The sequence below is a fragment of the Branchiostoma lanceolatum genome, chromosome 4 (assembly GCF_035083965.1).
Source record: "Branchiostoma lanceolatum isolate klBraLanc5 chromosome 4, klBraLanc5.hap2, whole genome shotgun sequence".
Taxonomy (NCBI): domain Eukaryota; kingdom Metazoa; phylum Chordata; class Leptocardii; order Amphioxiformes; family Branchiostomatidae; genus Branchiostoma; species Branchiostoma lanceolatum.
In genome coordinates this window covers 9,658,864-9,679,083 of record NC_089725.1, presented here as the reverse complement: position 1 = coordinate 9,679,083, position 20,220 = coordinate 9,658,864, and the positions used below count along the sequence as shown (strand labels likewise).

Genomic DNA, 20,220 nt, shown 5'->3' with positions numbered 1-20,220 from the left:
GCCAAAACCTTGGCCTGAAAACTGTCTTGGCTAGCAAACCATCTATGGCATGTCTGTCAAGGCGATAGCATTTTATAGAGCATAAAAAATAAATCATATCAAGTATAAAAGTAATGTTTCGTGGTAAACCCTCTCTTTATAGTCTCCTTAAGTGAATTGAGTCTCCTGAAGGGCTATTTGAGTGATAAATGAAATCTATTATTACTTGATGTGGAAATGGTTCTGTCAGTTTCAGATGTCATAACAGTAGCTATGTACTGTTAGTACTAATTAGTAAGATAAGGATTAGGGTGTTGAAATGTTAAAAAGCACTTTGAATGTTGTATGTCCAGATTATCTAATTACCAGAGATGAACCAGTTTGATTTGTTCCCACTTCAGTGAGTGCAGCAATGGAACTATGTCTTGTGTCCAACAGGAATGCCCAGGTATGTAGTACATGTATATTGAACAAAATTGGATTTGCAAAAAAAATCCATCACCAAACATCATGTCATACACATATAGTATTGTAAACCTAACACTAAGTTTTGATCCTTTCATTCTCAAATCAGACAGCAAACTAGTTTTAAACTAATTTGGAACTGTTATAGTCACCAAATGAAAACAGAAGCTTACCTAAGTTTTTAAAGAGTCTTTGGTCTTTTTCAGGAAATGATGACATTTTCAATTATTGTGCACATCAACACTAATGAATTTTTAATGCTAATGAAGAGCTTTGTTCCCCCAGTGGACTGCGGCTGGTCAGCCTGGACCACATGGACTGTCTGCGACAAAACCTGTGGGGTTGGGTACCAGGAGCGCTTCAGGTAATCTTAATGGAAAATAATGATAATCATGTGACATGAGAATCTCTCTCTCTCTCTTTCTCTCTGTATCTATCTCTCTCTCTCTCTCTCGCCCCCCCCCCCTCTCTCTCTACCCCCTGATCTGACTGTTTAGGCACTGTAGAGTCTTCAACACCTGGCAACTAGTTTTCTCCACCCTTGGTTTTCTGTTCTTGTTAAAAATGTTTCGCTTAGTGCCATGTCTTTCCACTCTCTGATATCATCCTACCATCTTTTCCGTTGCCTACCTCTCTTCTTCCCTCAACGGCACCTTGCATGATAGATTTTGCTAGTACCGATGACCATGAGACATGGCCGTAACACTTCAGTTTTCTTTTCTTTGCTGTGGTTAGGAGGTCTTTTTACAGTCCAATGTTTTGCTTGACTCTATTGTATACTTCAGCGTTTGCTATGTGGTCTCTGTATGTGATCCATAGAATCTTCCAGGAGCCCTCCATCTCTGGGGTCTATAAAATTTTCTCCAGTTATGTGAATGATAATCATTATGACAAGAGAAATGTGCCATGCAGGCTGGAAAGGTTTGTTTCAAAAATTGTTTACATTATCATTTCAAATAGATGAATTTAGCTTTGCCTTATCCAGGTCCCCAAACAACCCAGTTGCAGCTCATGGAGGCCAAGAATGTACAGGAGACTCTCACCAGATACAGCCCTGCAATGTCTACTCATGTCCTGGTAAACAAACCTGTACGATTCCAGTAGTTCAGGGCGCACCTCAGTTTCTTTCAGGCCACAATTCAATGCTACACACAGGTGCACTCAAGTCCAGTGACCATCTGTTTACAGGGAATAACTTTCATTCAGAAGCAAAATTGTTTTTATTCTGAAAGCCCTGGAAGATTAGCCTTTGGCTAAAGGGTATCCCTCTAAAAAAAAACTGTGTATGGAAAAAGAAGACTCAATCTTTATTTTCTTCAACCTCTCTCCAATTATGGTAATATTTGAGGGGGAAATTATTCTCTGTCAAAAGTGTGCAAATTGGGCATTGTCATGTGGAATAAAAACCATCTCCACTCAAGTCTTATAAATTTGTTTTGTCACTCCTTTGCTGTGCACTATCACAGACCCCTTTTGTGGAAGAATTGAGAATCCAGCAATCGTACATACATATCTCAACAGTATTGAATTGTTGTAATTTCGGTCATACAGTTGAGCACATAAAAACATCCCTATCTAAACAATGTTGTAGACAAGTCATGTTTCGTATCTTTTTTTATAGCAAACACATCTTAATGCTTCTACAGTAAAAGTTGGCTTATCCACCATGTTAGGAAGGAATCGGATTATCACTACCATCTGGATTTGGGGTTATGTGGACTTTTCGGGGGTCCTTGCCCCATTTTACCTGGACCCAAGGAGTGAAAAGTGGGTTAAAAAGAGCGACTTTTCCCTCCTTTTCACCCCCCATTTCGGATGAGGACCCCCAAAACATCTGTTTAACTCCATATCCAGTTGGTGGTGTATCTGGATTGAATCAAAGAATTCGGTCTTGGAAATAAATGCTCCTTGTCCACAGCGGAGTGGAGTGGTTGGTCCAACTGGACGGCCTGTTCCTCAGCGTGTGATGGAGGGGAGAAGACCAGGACTCGTGCCTGCATACCTGATGAGTCGTCTGTTCTGAACTGTCCTGGGAATGACACACAAACTATGCCTTGTAACACCAACAGCTGTGGAGGTACTGTCTATTGTGATAGTTAACCCTTAGAGGATGGGATAACGTTTTACCTGCATGCAGGATTCGTAACTAGAATTGTCGGGATTCAGGTGCACCCACCTAGGAACTGTTTCGGGGCTGTTAAGTATCGGTAAATAATAAATTTTTGGAAAGCTGAGAACCTGTAGAATATGAAAATAACAAGAAAAGGACTGTATCTGGTTTGTAAGTAGTGATTATGCACAAAAAGTACAGAAAAAATGTATTCCTTAAGTCTAAGGGTTAATTTACTTGAACACGATGAAAGACGATTAATCATTTCTGCATGTTGTCAGTCATGTTTTGAATGATTGATTTTGTTTTGATGGATCTTTAGAGTATGAGTGTCAACAACTTTACCGAGTATTAAAGATTTCCCCTTCTTAGCAAACCTCTAGATCTGCCAGTACATGTACATGTACATGTAAAAGATTGAAAGAAGACTACACTAGACATTGTAGCACAACATCAAGAAAAATATGTAGTTTCAAGTCGCATTGATGAAATTTCAGTCCTTCATTTCTTTGGAAAAAAGCCTACTCACCATCCTCTTCTTTTGTTTCTTGTTTTGGAAGCCATTTACACATCTCTCTTCCCCTGACCAGAAACCTGTGCTGAGGGTAAAGTGTACAAGGAGTGCGATCCTTGCCCGCACAGTTGTACAGACCTTCAGGATGGTGTCCATTGTATCCAAGATGAGTGCCTACCTGGATGTTACTGCCCTGATGGACAGGCACTGCAGGATGGCCAGTGTGTTCCAGAGGCAAGCTGCAGATGTAGGCTTCCCCTCAGCTCAGGTTTGTGAAGTCTTGATGTTACTCAAACTTATATCCAAGGGAACTGTTTGATGTGTATCTAAGGACAAGTATCTAAGGACAAGTGTTACTTTGATTTGAAGCCAAGGACAAAATTTAATACAATAATTTCATAGACGTTTGTGGCTGAGTTGACATGAAGGAACTGAATCAAGAGTGAACTTAATTAAGAATGAACGAGTGAACAAAAGAATTAATAGTTGATTGAATGAACTATTGCACAACAATCGCACAGGGTACATGATGTGTATATTAAATCAAATTCATTATGAACTTTAAGAAGTATACACATTCAAGTTAACAGTAAGTGTTACTCAAGTTACATTGCATATACATCTTAAAGTTGTTATTATGAATCATCAACATTTTAAGATCTATACTGTATTTTGTAAGGATTATCTGACAGAATTTATAGATTATGAGTATGAATATATTTCATGGTTTCTACTTGAATTTCATCATAAAAGGAGGTTCCATGGAAGTTGGGCCTGGAACCACAGTAGTAAAGGACTGCACCAACTGGTAAGTAGGAATTCATAGACAGTTTGTATCCTGAGACTGTGTTATTTTGCCTCAATTCTTCACATAAGTTTCATTGCATATCTAATGAGCAACGGCTGCACTCGTGATCAGTTTAATATTGGTAAATGATGACAATTTGCCATATGTTCATTTCTTGAATTTGGTTCCTTTTTCTTTCATAGTACCTGTGACAGTGGAAGTTTAAGTTGTGAACCAGGTGGCTGCCCAGGTACAAGTTTATACCAATTTTATTACAGACATGGCAAAACATATTGTTTATTTTGCAAAAAATATCTTGCAATCATATTTTACATTGAAGCGGTTTGTTATTGCGCAATATTGAATACAGACCTAAGTGTCTAGAGTTATAAGGTGCTTAGTGCATGTGACATTTATTCTGCAGTTGATGGAGGGTGGACTATCTGGACAGTATGGACAGTGTGTTCCAAACAGTGTGTGGATGACCATGGCACTGTGGGATCACGGTCACGGTACCGTAACTGCACCAACCCGCCACCGCAGCACGGGGGAGAAGCCTGCACTGGGGAGGCTGAGGAGAGGGAGGACTGTAACACTCACAGGTGTTCAGGTGTGTAACACAGGTGTCCAGGTGTCACATGTAAATCCAGGTGTGTAACACAGGTGTTAATTTGAATAAGGATAGAACTTTGATATTGCAACCTATCTGGAATGAGGTGATGTTGAATTCAATTTTTTTGCTTAAAAGATGGAACTTTTTTGCATAAAATCTAAGGAGCAAAGGATGCACTAAATTATGAAGATTTCTTATATGCGAGAAATGTTATGTGAAAATTTCTATCATGCAAATTAGGTGAGGTCTGAGTTGCTGATAATATTTCTTGGCGAAGGTATAAGTTGGCAGTTTTAATTGTCAAGATAAGTTGTGAGAACTGGAAAAAAGTCTCCTCTTTGTCATGTTTTATTTGATTTTTAAGATTTCTATTAAAGTACGTGTAATTGTCTTCTGTTGCTCCAGTGGAGGGACAGTGGGGTGCGTGGTCCCCCTGGAGCTCCTGTAGTCAGACCTGTTCAGGAGGAAGTCGGATCCAACACCGAGTGTGCGACAGTCCTGCCGCAGCCTACGGCGGGGAACCCTGCACAGGCCCTGCCTCTCAGACCATGGAGTGTGGAGAGCCTTGTTGTAAGTCCTCTGATGTCAGCCTTATTGTATTATTATATTCACACAAATGCATATTGCATCTAAATAATGCGTTAACTTACCAGTTATTGAATTGTGACTACTTTCATTTGTTGTGATGTTGTTGTAGCGTATAGTATACAATGTGTAATATCATAGGTTATTATTTAATGTAAATCTCAGAACTACCTGAAAAACAGGTTAGTTGTACATTACCAATCATTTCAAAACATGATTGCCTTAAGTTAGTGTATTTCAAACCGCCAAAAGTCTTTACCACTACTAACTGAGCTTGATATGTCAGGTTCATTTGAGTGAAAAAATTGGGAGGTCAACACCAAAAAGTTTAAGAGCAGCAGCTGAAATATTGAACTGACACCAGGATTTCACCCCCTGTCCTAATGGGTCAGTCCAGCTAATGAGAAAGCAGGTTTTAAGATTCAGGGGAAGATTACAGGGCAAAGCATGGCAAGAGTCATTTTGTGCAATTTTGAGATCCTAACTAATCAAGCCTGCAACATCCAAATACAAAATGTTACTCCCTCACAACAAAGTTGTACATCCAAAATGTTTAACATAGTGACATGCTGCTTCCTTGTCCCAGTTGAGTGTCCTGTCGGGATGGTGTACCTGAAGGAGGATGAGTGCGGCACCACCTGTCCCCGGACATGTGCAGAGCTGAGCTCACAGGTTATGTGCACCTCCAGCTGCCAGGTAAGGTCACAAGACAGGTCAGAGGACGTGTATTACATGTACACCTAGGCCTTCTGTTGTCAGATATAGTCATAGGTCTTGTGCACCTCCAGCTACCATGTAAGGTCACAGGTCACATCACAGGTCAGGAGAACTTCCAGCTGCCAAGTATGGTTACAGGTCACATCACATATCATGGAAACCTCCATCTTTCAGGTAAGGTCACAGGTCAAATCACAGGCCATAGGAGCCTCCAGCTGTCAGGCGAGGTCACAGGTCAGATCACAGGTCATGGGAGCCTTTAGCTGTCAGGTAAGGTCACAGGTTATAGGAACGTCCGGCTGCCATGTACATGTAAGAAAAAAGTTCAGGTACAGGAATACATTGTACAAAGTGTCTTCTCGCGATCTGTGAGAGAATTGTAGAATTTTGAGTGTGACAAGGCATCTTCCTTCCCTGTGCCAGGCCGGGTGCCATTGTGCCGATGGGAAGGTGCTCCAGGATGGAGAGTGTGTGGACCCCCCTCAGTGCAGATGTACCTACCAGAGACAGGAGGTGCCACCTGGGACAGTTCTGCCTTACAATGAGTGTAACAACTGGTGAGAAAAAACATCAGATACTCTTCCCTAATATTTTGTTACAGATAACGTAAGCCATACCATGAACACAGTCAAGAACCAAGAAAAACTTCGAAAAAAGGATCTGTTACAGAGGTTGGATAAAACCTTCCAGTTGTCAAACTGTGTCAGCTTTGTTAAGATTAGATGGCATTTCAAAGTTTTAGAGATTACATGTCATTTATGTCCTTGCATTCAGGAACAAAATGCTGACACAAAATCATTGATGAAATATGTAGATTTCAATAGATCATTTCTATAAACATAACTTGTTGCATTACTGTGCCTTTCTTGTTCATGTCAAGGCAGTTTCAGTAACTTAAAAGATATGGTTCATTTTTACAGCACTTGTGTGAATGGCAACATGGAGTGTGATACAGCACCCTGCCCAGGTGAGGCCACACTCGCTCAGCCTAGTGTTACATCTTCTCATTCGGAGAAAACTTTGAAAACAATACTAACACACAGTGTTTTGTATGCAAGATAACATAGGATGCACTTCCTTTGTATTTTGAATACCTTTCACAGGAGTGCCTGATAAGTATTCATATAAATTCTATAGAATTTATATGATCCATTACTAAGAAACATACAAGTTTTACGGAATTTGTACAAGTGTTACTAATAGTAAGAATTGTCTGTTTTTCATTTAACTCGTATGAATTCTGTAAGATTCGTCTGTTTTCTTGTAGAGGGTATGAGTTCCATAAGATCATGTATGCTTCTTAGTACAAATTTGGTAAATGTGTTTGTATTCCATAAAACTTGTATGAATTCCTGAAAATTTGCATGAATACATAGTCACCCCAGTTTCAGCACCAAGGACAGACTCCAAACTGGGCAGTTTCCTCCTCAATGACGATTTCCCTTGTTTTAACAACATTTTCATTGACTCAATTATGCTATCATCTATTAACTCACTCACTTATACTGTCTTTTACTGATTCACCTTCTGAATCAATGTTGAACTGTAATTGCTGACACCCAAAATTGGAGTTACCCAAATTTTCTTTCTGATCTATCCTTCCACTAAATCCATTCATTCAATCATTCACCCACTTCTGAATTCATTTTTCAAAAAGTTGACTGTGGTTGGTGCCCCTGGTCAACATGGGGGGAATGCAGCAAAACCTGTAATGCTGGCGTACGGTCCCGTTATCGTTCCGGAGACAACCCACCTCCGCAGAATGGTGGGAAGATGTGTGAGGGTCCAGCAACAGACATCGAGCCATGCAACACTCAGCCTTGCGAAGGTAAAACTATATCTTTTTAACACAGCCCACTGGAATAAGTCTCATTTTTGCTATAAAAAAGAGCAAAAAGATTATCCATAAGCTCTGCTTAAGCTCTGTCAATCAGTCCTTGCCCTCAGTTAGTTGAACTGGTTATGGACATGATGTTTCTGACCTAGGCAACTCAAATCTAATTTGTTCTCAGATTTAAAAGAAAATATACTTAACTGGAAAAACATAAGGAAATCAAAGCCTGAGAACCAGGTTTATGCCTTGGTGTACTCAGTTTTTTGTAGTGATGTACGGTCAAATTGAAGCTTTCCTCCCTGCCCTCTGCTTTTATGATGTCTGCTTGCTACATTTTCACATCAAAATGTGGACCATGGAAATAAATTGGTGTGGCTCTAGGAAGAAAAGATGATGTTCCAGTCCTATTCTTGTCACTTGTGGCCTTGAGGTGGCCCTTGGTCTTGTAATGTGGTGACTTAAAAAAAAAAGAAAAGAAGTCCTAAAGTCATTGAACATTTTGTGACTGCTGTAGTGTCGCTGGTTGGCTGGTCAAACTGGACCAACTGGACATCGTGTACAGCTACATGTGGGACCGGCATGCAGTACCGCTACCGGGAGTGTCCTGAGGACGAGACCTGTGATGGGGATGCTGCGGAGGAGACTGTGTGTCACGCCGGGATCTGCATTTGTAGGTTTTATGTTGCTTAAGAAAATCGGTGTTTCCTCAAGTTGATGAGAAGTTCCATGTTTAACATGTCATTTGAAAAGCACCCCATGCCTTTCATGACTCATTGAAAAGGCAAATAAAGAACTTCATAATCTAATGCATGTACTTACAGCTACAAATCAAAGTTTATGATTTAATTCTTACAGCTACAAAATTCAGTTTACAACACACTCTGAATTAGGAGTTTTTTTCTAGATTAAAAGTGTAGTAAGTTGCAGGACTACTGTTCTTTTTACGATATTCACTTCTTCCACGTTGTAACTAATTAACTAATACTGCAATGTTTTTGAGTAGAAGGCATTTTTTTTTAAAAACAATTGTGCTATTTGCCTGATACTTGTAAAATGTGTGTGAATAGAATATACTGCAAACCAAACTTTTTGACATGACCGACCTGCTGGGTTCTATTTACATTGACCTGACCAGACCATGGTAACTGGGGCGCCTGGTCAACGTGGACCACCTGCTCTGCCACCTGCGGCACCGGCTTCACGGCACGCCAGCGGGAATGTAACAACCCAGCACCGTCCAACGGCGGGAACTTCTGTGAGGGGTCTGCTACAGAAGGGGTGCAGTGCAACATGGGGAGCTGTAATGGTAAGGAGAATCCCATGTGCAGAATGGGAAATGTAATGATCAAAACAAAAGTGTGGAAATATCTTGATAGTTCCAAACAATAAGTTGTTTGTTTACTGTGTGTGCCAAATGTACTGAGGGTAAAAGTCTGTCATGGCTTTACAGAGTTCACCTCAAGGCATGATTTTCAGGGCTCAGAATTGATAAGTCATTTAATGACCAGCTGCTGTCATACTGTGCCTGTGAAAGTGAGATGTTAAACTGTACTGCCACAAATGGTTATACTGGTTAAATGGATAATCCATTAGAAAATACAAGGCATCTGCCCTGCAAATTCAATCATTTTGACTACTGTTCTTTTACAACAACTTCAGCCACTTTTAGACTTCTAGCATCTACTTCAAGTAGATTAGTCTACTTCAATAGCGAACCCATTTAATTTGTCTTGCTTGTGACCAATACTGTAAATGCATTTAAATTTGCATGGCTTTCATTTCGTGCTAAGGCGAAAATTGAGTGTTTACGGTGGTTTTAAGTTTGCGGCAGAGCTATAGTAACGAACTGCTACAGTATTGAACAAAAATGTTTGCGTCGGCTTTAAGGTCGCGGTGAAACGGTCGCCGCAAAAACCGCAAAGATAAAACCACCGCGAACATTTCTGCATTTACAGTATTAGATATTTTAGCCAGACTCATCCTCTTTACTTTATATTTATTAGATACTAAATGATGTTTGTATTTCTGCACGATTTAGCCCACCTGTGTGAGAATATCACCGGTTCTGTGTACGATGAATGCGGCCCGGCCTGCCCCCGATCGTGCGAGGACGTCTCCGCCTGTGTGTGGTCGTGCCAGCCTGGCTGCTACTGTCCAAGTGGGCTGGTTCTGAACGAGAACCGGACAGCCTGCGTGGACACGTCGGCCTGCAGCTGTCTGGACCTGGAGACCGACACCAGACATCCACCAGACTCTGTCATCACAAAGGACTGCAACCAATGGTAGCCATCATGCAAATGTCATATTATATTTCCCTTGCTAAATTCCCTTCCTGTCCTATAATTCCTCAATTAATAGATTTTGTCTACTGATATATCATGATCGCAAAAGATCTAGAAACATATTGGGAAGTGGGGTACATTACATGTTTAAGTTCTGTTATATCGTTGCTGATAGGGGTTCTCATTTCTTTTTGTGATCATAGAACAAAATATTTCCTGATTTTACAATACAGTTTCGTTGTTACACTTCACCATCATCATCATCGGTCGATCGCGCAGCGGCCGATCACACATCCTCTCCACATCCGCCGATCAGTTATGTGCCACTTGATTTGGGTGTTTGCCATGTTTTTTATGGAGAACATCGTCTGAAAAGCAATTAAAAAGAAAGAGTTGGGGGAAACAATTTCCACTGTCATCCTCAAGAGACATGACCAATGATGACCATGCAACATTGAACATTTATTGAGCCAGCATGACACAGCAGGAAAATGGCTTGCTTAATTCTTCTGACGTTTTTCATAATGTTTTCTACAGTGTCTGCAAGAATGGCAGGTTTTCCTGCACAGCAGAACAGTGTGAAGGTATTGTTTGATTTTCTCGGCTGTTATACTTATTGATATCTTCAATCTGCCACTTTAAAAACAAGATTTTGAAATGACACCCCAAAAGACAAGATCATTGCATGTCCAACACAGAAGATATCTAAACCGGATGTTCTGCTGCAGTTATGTTGTAATGATGTGCATTTGTGTGCATGTTAGAGATTGCAACACCCTATCACCCACTCCATACTCTATTAACATGAAATTAAGAGCACAAAGTAAAGTTCTTTCTAATGCTTACTTAATGGCCCTAACTTGTTACTAGTACTGTCTGCAATCCATAACAAGTTTTAAAAGCAGTTAGCACTTACCCGTTTTGCGTTATGACATTTTTATTTGCAAGTTCATGCCCGATGGCCAATTTAATGTACGTGGACATGCAGCATTCCCGTTGTTGCTAACTAATAGCAGGAAGTACTCACTGGACAATGAACACTGCACACCAACAAAAACTGCAAAGAACTGGCTTTTACGAATCAAATAATAAAGGATTATACAATTTCACATGTCATATACAAAGCTGATTACTATATATATAGTGATAGCCAAAAAATCTAGTGCCAAAACTAAGCAGAAAACCTATGATTTTCACCTTATTTCTCGGATTATTTTGCTGTACAGTCCGATCCGGAACCTCAAGAGAATTACTGAGAAGGTGACCAGTGACCTCTGACCCTTTACCCACAGTTCCAGGTGGCTGGTGTTATTGGGGTGCATGGTCTATGACGAGCTGTCAGGGCTCGTGTGACTCGATGCAGAACAGGCAGCGTGTGTGTGCCTGTCCCGCGCCCACCTCACAGGAGGGGATGTGTGCAGACGTCCACAGTCTGGAGGACGGTTATGGGGTTCAACAGGAACAGGCACCATGTGAACCTTACAATCCATGTCCTGGTCAGTGGGGTCTATTTACTTTGCATCTAATCTTTTGTAGAGAGTCACTAAATTTCCTGAAAACTGTACTAATGAACATAGCCTTTTGTTAGGCCGTATGGGCAGTGGTTTGTCATCCATACACCGCCTTTTACCTCCACAACTTAAGTCAGGTACCCATTTTTACGTCTGGGTGCAGTGAAGGAGGTGGAATTAAGTACCTTTCCCAAGGGCACAACATCAGTGGCACCAGGAGATTCCAACCCGGGACCACTGAGTTCTCACTCCAGGGCCAAACATCCTGCTACAACGCAGTGTTGATTTTAAAAGTTGATCACTTATCTACATGGTAAGCTAATCATAATGCTATTCACTCCCAAACTTACAGTTGATGGCAACTGGACAGATTGGTCAGGCTGGTCTGGGTGTGAGGAGTGCGTGGCAAGTAGTGAGTTCCGTACGCGGTCCTGTGCCAGCCCCCCTCCCCAACATGGCGGTCAGGAGTGCACAGGGAACCACACCATGTCCCGCCCCTGCCAGGTGGACACAGAGCTGTGTGGACGTGAGTAGTTCACATGTTTTCCTGTCTTACCGAGTTCGTCTCCGTGTCGCAAGTGGTAATGCAACCCGCTGTTTCGCCATCTGGATCAAATTCCATTGATCCTGGGTCTCGAGTTCGATCCTAGGGTCAACTCTAGCTCGGACATGTTGTAAGGGATTGCATTCGTCATTTCTGATGGTGACGTAATGTATGAGGGAGCCTCAGTCATAAACCTCAAGCTCTGCACTTAAAAGAGCCTAACACACTTATCGAGAAGAGCAGGCGTGACCCGGTGTGCTTGGCCAAAAACGCGAGCCGTAGCAAAGCCACATTGCACTACCACTAGCTACTAGAAAAAGCATCATGCTTCACCTCAATTGAGGATAACTGCTGTACCTTTACTTTACAGAGGGTTCCAAAGTGACAACACAAGATGGTATATACCTATCCAGAAAACTCATCTTTTGTATTGGATTGAAGTGAAAAGCTCTGAAAATACATAATTTTATACCTATATTCCCCAGCTGAATGTCCATCTGGCCTGGTGTTGAACACCTGCCACACAGGCTCTCTAACCTGTCTGGACCTGAAGGACTCCAATGAGCTCGCAGAGAACCACACCTGCGCAGCTGTGTGCACCTGTCCAGGTGAACAGCTGCTGCACGATGGGAGCTGTGTGGACATAGGGGACTGTCCATGTACCTATAGGGAGGATGAGCTACCAGGTAAGGGACTGTTCATGTACCTATCAGGTTGGGGACTGTAGACCATGTATGATTTACAGTATCTCGGTGAAAGTGCCAATTTCCAATTCACTGAGTAGTACTCTTGGTCCACAACTCTAGCCATTACTTATTTCAGTTCCAACTCAGAATACTAAATTATGGACACAGTCCACACTATGTTGCATTTTTTCAGCCACCCCATTTAACTTCAGATTAGAAGCTATGTTTAAAGCCTTTATGAAGAGGCAGTATATACATGTGGAGGAGAGATCTATTTCAAGTATATACTAGTTCTCATTGGCTCCCTCCATCGTGAACTGTGAACGGATTGGTCTTCATTGATGACTGAACAAGCCAATTCTTTAGCAGCAGTCTCTGCCTACACCACATCTTGTGCAGGTGAATGTTGTTGTACAGGCTGTAGGTGCCTACTTACTGTGACATTGAACATATAAACTGACTTTTCTATCTTTACCCAGGTTACGTGTCTGACCCTGGTGTGGAGCTTCAAATGTTCACATTATCTGCTAAGGAGACTATATCTGTTTTCTGTAACAACTGGTAAGTATATTAATCATTTTGCACAACCTTCTAAGCTGATATGTTTTTCTACTGTTGTAGATACCTTTGTGATCTATCATAATTAAATGGACAGCTTCAAATGGTCTTGACTTTCATGCCTTGGGATGTTTCCTTTCTAATGCGTGATTGGTTGTCTCACAGCACCTGTACTGATGGGAAGATGGTTTGCACCACAGCTGTATGTGAAGGTACACATTCAACATTTTCTGTATCAAAAATTCAGACAAAAAACAAAATTTTCCCTTTTTGTATTTTTTTCATGTATCAAAGATGTATTTTAGGACCCCTCTCTTTGATATTCCCGAAAACGACAGTCACTGGTCCAGGTATAGAGATGTACTGAGATAGCAATGTTGTTACAGTGTATTATTCTTATATGGCCGCTGAATTGTACGGCAAACTTAGCCATATTAATGTCTGTATTGAACCTACAGAGAGAGAGAGAGAGAGAGAAAACCTGCCACCCCAAAAGTTCAACAATATGTTGTGTCAAAATGTGATACAATTTGGTTTATTGATTAATTTGTTGATTCATTCTGTCTAGTTGATGGTAACTGGAGCCTGTGGTCCTCCTGGTCAGCCTGCTCTTTACCATGTGGGGGAGGGGGGCAGTACCGCCACAGGTCATGTGACAACCCGTCCCCGGCCAATGGTGGCCAGGCGTGTGCCGGGCTGGGCCAGGAGAGCAGGTCGTGTAATGAGCAACTGTGCACAGGTAAAGGTCATGTCTTGTAAAGAGCATTATGGTCTGTTGTAGCATCAAATGTACATTTGTACTTGTTGCAATTAACAAGAACTAAAAAATAATACAGAGATGTTCTTTAGATATACAAGTCAAACCTACCTAAGATGACCAAATTTGCTTGTTGGGACAGAAAAATATTTCAGGCCATCCATTCAAAATGTACATTTAAGCTTACAATGACTTAAAAAAGAAAATGAACAAAACAAGCTCCCAAATAATGAGTGGGGTGGAAAAAAACTTAAAGCTGGAGACAGCCCAGTTGTAAGTGGTCTCGATAGACAGGTTACTGCTGGACCAGTGGTGAAAGAGTGTCTTCCTAAAGGCACCTTAAAGTAGGATCACAAGACACTTGACAGGTGCATGCAGCGGAAAGGCTTAAAACTAAAATAGAAATAATCAAATGTATTTGAAAGGCTATTTGTACCGCATTCATTTCTATCCTGCAAAGCACTATATGTACCTATATTTCACATATTGGACCCAGGTAAATGATTTTTAGATACAATCTCATTTAAAATCCCGAGGAAAGAATGCAATTTTACTGTTGTTCTGTTCAGATCTGATTTTCCTCCTGTTTTACCAGGTGGTAATGAGACAGTGGCTCCTGGTTGGTCCAGCTGGTCTGCCTGGTCCGCCTGTACAGCGTCATGTGATGGCGGACAGAAGACCAGATCTCGGGCCTGCACCTCGCCTGCACCACAGAGTGGGGAGGACTTCTGTGAGGGCGGCACTGATGGTGGAGTAGAGATGGCAGTGTGCAACACACAGCAGTGTCCTTGTCCCGTAAGGACACAAAATAATTCATCTTCTCATAATGATTTGATTTTATGGATGAAATCTCCTGGGCACTGTACGTGATGCTAGCGTACGAAAAAAATGTTGGGCCCCAAAAAAATGTGCCTTCATTATGAAATCTAAGTGACTGAAGACACAGAACATGGTATAATAAGCAACAAATTCTTTATTTTGTCCTTTCACATTTTCTAGAAAGACTTGAGAAAACTCCGCTTATTATTTATGATTCCTTCACTTGCTGCCACCGTGAAGTTAAAGTTCAGGGAAAATGTCCATTTTCCTTACACCGTGAAGATAAAGGGAAATACAGTATTGGCACTAATAAATGGAAGACTTTTGTATCATTGTGTCTTATAGGTGAATTGTGAGATAACATCTTTAGTAATACAATCCTCTGTGACATGGTACTCAAAATAGATCAACGTGGCAATGATAGAAATGTTTAAAGATATTGTGTTCTTAGCTTCATCTGTGTTGGTAGAAATCATTCTGAAACAAGTTTGAACTGTAATTTCCAACACGAAAAATTGGACATACCCAACTTTTTGACTGTACAACACCAGTCTTTGTCAAGGAATCCTTCAAATTTCTTGTGATGGAAATTACATTTAAAACTTGTTTCAGTATAATTGTGTTCTTAGTTACATCCAACATAAACTGAAGATGTGGATTTCTCAAACAATACTTTTCCTTCCTCCAGGCCTGTGTGTGTGAGTTTGACCCTGCTGCAGAGTTTGGGGACAGCAGTGTGACAGGGAGCCTGACAGATGGGACTGTGGTGTCAGCTGGGCAGGATATTCCCTCTGGGTCCAGCCTGGCTGTACAATGCAACCTCTGGTATGTATGACAGAAGCAAAGGATTTCATTTGATTGATTTATTTGGCTGTGAAAAAAGTACAGCCAGAAAAAAGGAACAGAGGCAAAGGATGTGGTGGCTTCTGAGCATCATGAAAATTAACCTTTTTGATTTCTTTGGGAAACACAATTTTTATGTAGCAATTTTCCATTTTGTATTCTTTGGCTATTTTCGCCAAAAAATTTATGATTTGGGTTCCTGCTAAGCCAAATGACCTGGAATTCAATATGAAAGTGCCTACTAATAGATTGTTGCGCATCAGAAAAGACACTGTAGCCACATAGTTCTTGTTTGGAACTTTATTTGAGCCCACACCCACTAATTTCCCCTTCTGTGTGGCTTCTTCAAGGATCAGAGCTTGATTGAGTACAAGTACAGTGTGTTCTGGCCTTTATAGGCCAGGTAGATAGTTATGTGATTGTAGGCCCAGCTATATGTAACGTTGGGTAACATAAATTCGCGGGGTACTTAAATTCGGGATTTTTCGAAAACGGGGTATTTAGGGATATGTGCTAGATGTAACATAAGTAATACCGCTAGAAATGCAAACCTGACAGACTTTCGTATTCAGAACACTGTCTGAAAAGCTTCGATAAGCATGCATTATAAGGCAACGAGGTCAAAAACTCTCCGTCCCTTATTGGAACAGTCTGAGGGCTTCGTGGGAGAATTACACAACATGGTTGTCGGCTGGTTTATAAGAAAAATGTCACATCCACTTCCTGCTAAACACAATTATTTACAAGACAACTTATTACAATATCTTTTGCTAACCTGCAACTGGATTCTAAGTGTGATCAATCATCAAAACTCCTCTCTGTTGCTACAACCTACGGCACGTGTATTTTCCCGCCGCCATATTGTTAACCAGAATCCTGTTGTCAAGCAGACGACAAAGGTTTGTGAGGAACACTTTTTTGTCTAAATGCTGCGTGTGATAGTGGACTGAGGAAGATATTTTCCTCAAAGTTTGCTCCTAACACAACAAGGAACACATGGACATAGTAGTATTACCATTGCTACGGCATCCAGCTAACTTCCCATGAATAATGTACGTTACACGTTGCCCGATGATGACGATGGGCCGACTTTGAGTGAAGTTCTACCGACTCAACACACGGGTTGTTCCCGAACTGGCCTGATGTGTGCGGTACGGCCGTTTTTTCGTGTATTTTTTTTACTTGGACACGTCTATATCCATAGCACTCTCCTCAAGCCAAGGATGGAACGAATAGCTGCTGTATAAAATGTGATTAGCGGTAAGATATTCAAGACGAATCTTCTCTCCCGAATTAATGTGCCCCCCTGTCCGACAGCACCGTCATTGTGCATGCGGCGGACGGTAGTTTCAAGTTGAAATATTATGGTGTCAGCACGACTAGAGACAAAATCTACCATATATATGATTTGTGCAAAGATAGTACATGATACTGACAGAATTATAGAAAAAAAGGATGGTTTATTGTTCTGCTAGATTGATTTCAGTCAACCATTATCGCAAAAATCCCGAATTTATGTTACCCAACGTTATGCCCCCCGCTGAACATTTAGTCTTTGAGTTTTTTCTGCTCTTCCCTCCAGTGTGTGCCAGGATGGTGTGTTCACCTGTACTCAGGACCTCTGCAAGGGTGAGGACTAATCACTCCCTAATGTGTTGTCATATAAAACATAATGCTTAGAATGTTTGACAGCATTTTTTAAGCTTCCTTTAACTTGATAAAACTGCTTTTGAAGCAGTTCATGGAACCTACTTAATGTGATCATGATTAGCTATTTCAAAACCAAAGTATAGAAAATGCACAGAGATTTAATAGGATGTCAGCAGAAGTAAAGGTTTAAGAATAAAAAGACTCTTTTTACAAAACCAAGAGATTTATTCCACCGACGTTTCGGTGACCATCTGTCACATTCTTCAAGGCAATTCTGACTGGTTCACATAGTAACGTCGGTGGAGTAAATCTCTTGGTTGTGTAAAAAGAGTCTTTTTATTCAGTGACTTTCCAACCTGATGAAACTATTCACTGATAAAGGTTTAAGGCTTTGCAATATTTTTCACTATTGTACATGACATTGTATACTTTGCATAATGTGCTTTGAAATATAATGGCACGCCATAGTGATTACTCCTTTTGTGAGTGTCTGGGTGGCCAGTCCATCACAACAGTGATAATACTCAAACATGTTCTTTCTTGTCAACACTTGTCTGCATGCTGTTGCTTTATGAATGTCAGGAACTGGTTTCCAGAAAATATGGCTAGGCTAGGCAGGGTGGGCTACCTTTTCCAGAACCCTGTTAGGATGATGTTTAATTTGTACTCCCTGAATTGCCCAGTTGACGGCGGTGTATCAGAGTGGAGTGGTTGGAGTAACTGTTCCCTGCCATGTGGAGGGCTGGGCACCAGAACCAGGACCCGCGACTGCAGCAACCCTGCCCCTGAGAACGGTGGGCAGGACTGTACCACAGCGCTCACGGAGACAGTGTACTGTCAAACCCCTGCTTGTCCAGGTTAGAAATTATGTTCTGACACGCCTGTTTCAGGAGTAATGTTGTTTGTTGTTCAGTATCAGTCGGATGTTTTTTAAAATGCAACCCAAAAAGTTTGGAAACTTAGATTTGATTAATCATCCGTATTGTACTTTTTTCATTTGCATATAAGGTATCATTGGAAAGCCTATTTGTCCCTTTACAATGGTACTAAATTCATCATGATCCTAATATGTATACATTTAGAGGTCAAACACCTGAGCTGACTTCTCAATAGAGTCACAAAACAAAAGTGACAAAAGTCCCCTGCCAACATACATGTAGTGTCTAATGTTGGCAGGTTTTTTTTGGCCGATCCACCAATGAAATCAGTCATGGTGCTTGTTGCCCCAGATTGTGATCATAACAAATGAAGTACCATCTTAAAGACAAAAATATATGTCAAGCTTTTCATGAATTTAACACAATGATTCTTATCAAAAAAAACAATGGACACAAGATGAAGGAAAGTTCACGACCTTATCACATAGGTTTTAGTAGTCCTTGTGCTCAACCCATGAATCATGACAAACAATATGTCATTGTAAGGGCATAAGATAAGCTTCCCAATAATATATAACGCAATGCAACTGAATAGTGACCAAAAGCAACTTTTTTCTGTTGAATTTAGTTCTGACAACCTGTTCTCAGTCTAATGGGCCACTTAGTTACAGTACAGCAAGTGCTTCAGCACCATGGACAGGAGTGGTACTTTCAGCACCAGGGAGAGGGATTGTGTATGTAGGTCTATGGGAGAGCAACTGTATTTTCAGCACCAAGGACGGGGATAGCCTATTCAGCTAAAGAACACTTGTCATTCGTCTGTTTTCCTCAAGTTTGCTTTTCAAATCACAAACTGACAAAGAACTGCTGACAATGTACGTCTACTGAATAAATGAATCGACACATGAAGGAAAACCGAAATGTTTCCTTCGGTTACAGCCACGATAGTAGATGGTATTATACAGAAGACTTCAGGTGGTGACAAAGTGTTCTAAATTTGCACCTGCCCAGTTGCAGGCAGCTGGTCTGAGTGGAGCAGCTGGGGATCGTGCTCAGCCACCTGCGGAGGTGGTTCTCGGCAGCGCCTGCGTTCGTGTACCAACCCTGCCCCCATGTACGGGGGCACGGACTGTCCAGGTGTCAGCACACAGACACAGGAGTGTAACCTACATCAGTGTGGTAAGTCTTGACTGTCTAGACTAATTAACTAATATGATCATAGTAATATATATCTATAAATCTAATACTAATCAAAACAGAACAAGAAATAGTCATAGTCAAGGAATAATCAAGTTCTATTTTCTTCTAGCTATCATGGAGTGGAATTTATTATTACCAAGTACAGTAGGGGCATCCTCACCAGATAGCTTTGAAGAACACTCGCAGCTAGAACTTTTCCTCATCATATGTTGCCATATTTCAAAACTAGACAGCAATTGATGACAACAGATGCATACAGATAACAACTTTCTGCAACTTTCTGAAATTGAATAAGCATGTGTAGGCAATGTGTACACTTAAGTGAGGCTTGCTATCCGTATGCTTTTCTCTGTAGGCAAATAAGAATATGTACTGTACACTGTGAGGAGGACAACAATACACTTAACTTGTTATCCCTGCGTACATCTGTGCCAGTATTGCAAAGTGTGTAAAGCTAACTGCAAGTGGGTACATGTACATGTTAGCAGATAACTGTAGTAAAAACCTTGTACATTCATGCCTCCACATCTGTACCAGTATTGCAAATTGTGTAAAGCTAACTGCCAGTGGGTACATGTACATGTGAGCAAAAAACTGTAGTAAAAACCTTGTACATCCATGCCTCCACAGATGCCGGCTGCAGTGGAGGGAAACAGTACACCACGCTGTGTTCCCCCTGTCCTCACACCTGTGCTGAACAGGCAGGTACAGCGGAGTGTGTGCAGCTGGAGACCTGTGAGTCTGGGTGCCGCTGTCCACAGGGCCTGTATGAGCAGGCGGGGCAGTGTGTGAGTCCTGAGGCCTGCAGGTGTGAGGAGGACACTGGGGCGATGGTGGAACCTGGCCAGGTGGTCACTCACAACTGCTCTACATGGTAATATCTGAGTT

The 20,220-nt window shown here is 41.3% G+C and overlaps 1 protein-coding gene across 1 annotated transcript in view; it reads left to right on the top strand.

Moving 5' to 3' along the window:
* Positions 1–377: 377 nt before the first annotated feature.
* Positions 378–20,220, top strand: part of LOC136434157 (SCO-spondin-like) — a 29,931-nt gene continuing 10,088 nt past the window's right edge. Inside the window, exons 1-29 of the mRNA XM_066426922.1 lie at positions 378–427; positions 730–808; positions 1,430–1,521; positions 2,363–2,521; positions 3,145–3,336; positions 3,822–3,876; positions 4,059–4,105; positions 4,280–4,465; positions 4,874–5,038; positions 5,640–5,749; positions 6,194–6,327; positions 6,691–6,737; positions 7,428–7,598; positions 8,119–8,274; positions 8,740–8,910; positions 9,643–9,886; positions 10,424–10,470; positions 11,179–11,382; positions 11,750–11,923; positions 12,427–12,627; positions 13,107–13,188; positions 13,351–13,397; positions 13,754–13,924; positions 14,538–14,737; positions 15,450–15,586; positions 17,187–17,233; positions 17,938–18,111; positions 19,144–19,311; positions 19,963–20,206. Of these exons, the coding sequence (XP_066283019.1) occupies positions 400–427; positions 730–808; positions 1,430–1,521; positions 2,363–2,521; positions 3,145–3,336; positions 3,822–3,876; positions 4,059–4,105; positions 4,280–4,465; positions 4,874–5,038; positions 5,640–5,749; positions 6,194–6,327; positions 6,691–6,737; positions 7,428–7,598; positions 8,119–8,274; positions 8,740–8,910; positions 9,643–9,886; positions 10,424–10,470; positions 11,179–11,382; positions 11,750–11,923; positions 12,427–12,627; positions 13,107–13,188; positions 13,351–13,397; positions 13,754–13,924; positions 14,538–14,737; positions 15,450–15,586; positions 17,187–17,233; positions 17,938–18,111; positions 19,144–19,311; positions 19,963–20,206 (3,932 nt within the window). The 5' untranslated portion in view covers positions 378–399. The remainder of the gene's footprint in view (positions 428–729; positions 809–1,429; positions 1,522–2,362; positions 2,522–3,144; positions 3,337–3,821; positions 3,877–4,058; positions 4,106–4,279; positions 4,466–4,873; positions 5,039–5,639; positions 5,750–6,193; positions 6,328–6,690; positions 6,738–7,427; positions 7,599–8,118; positions 8,275–8,739; positions 8,911–9,642; positions 9,887–10,423; positions 10,471–11,178; positions 11,383–11,749; positions 11,924–12,426; positions 12,628–13,106; positions 13,189–13,350; positions 13,398–13,753; positions 13,925–14,537; positions 14,738–15,449; positions 15,587–17,186; positions 17,234–17,937; positions 18,112–19,143; positions 19,312–19,962; positions 20,207–20,220) is intronic.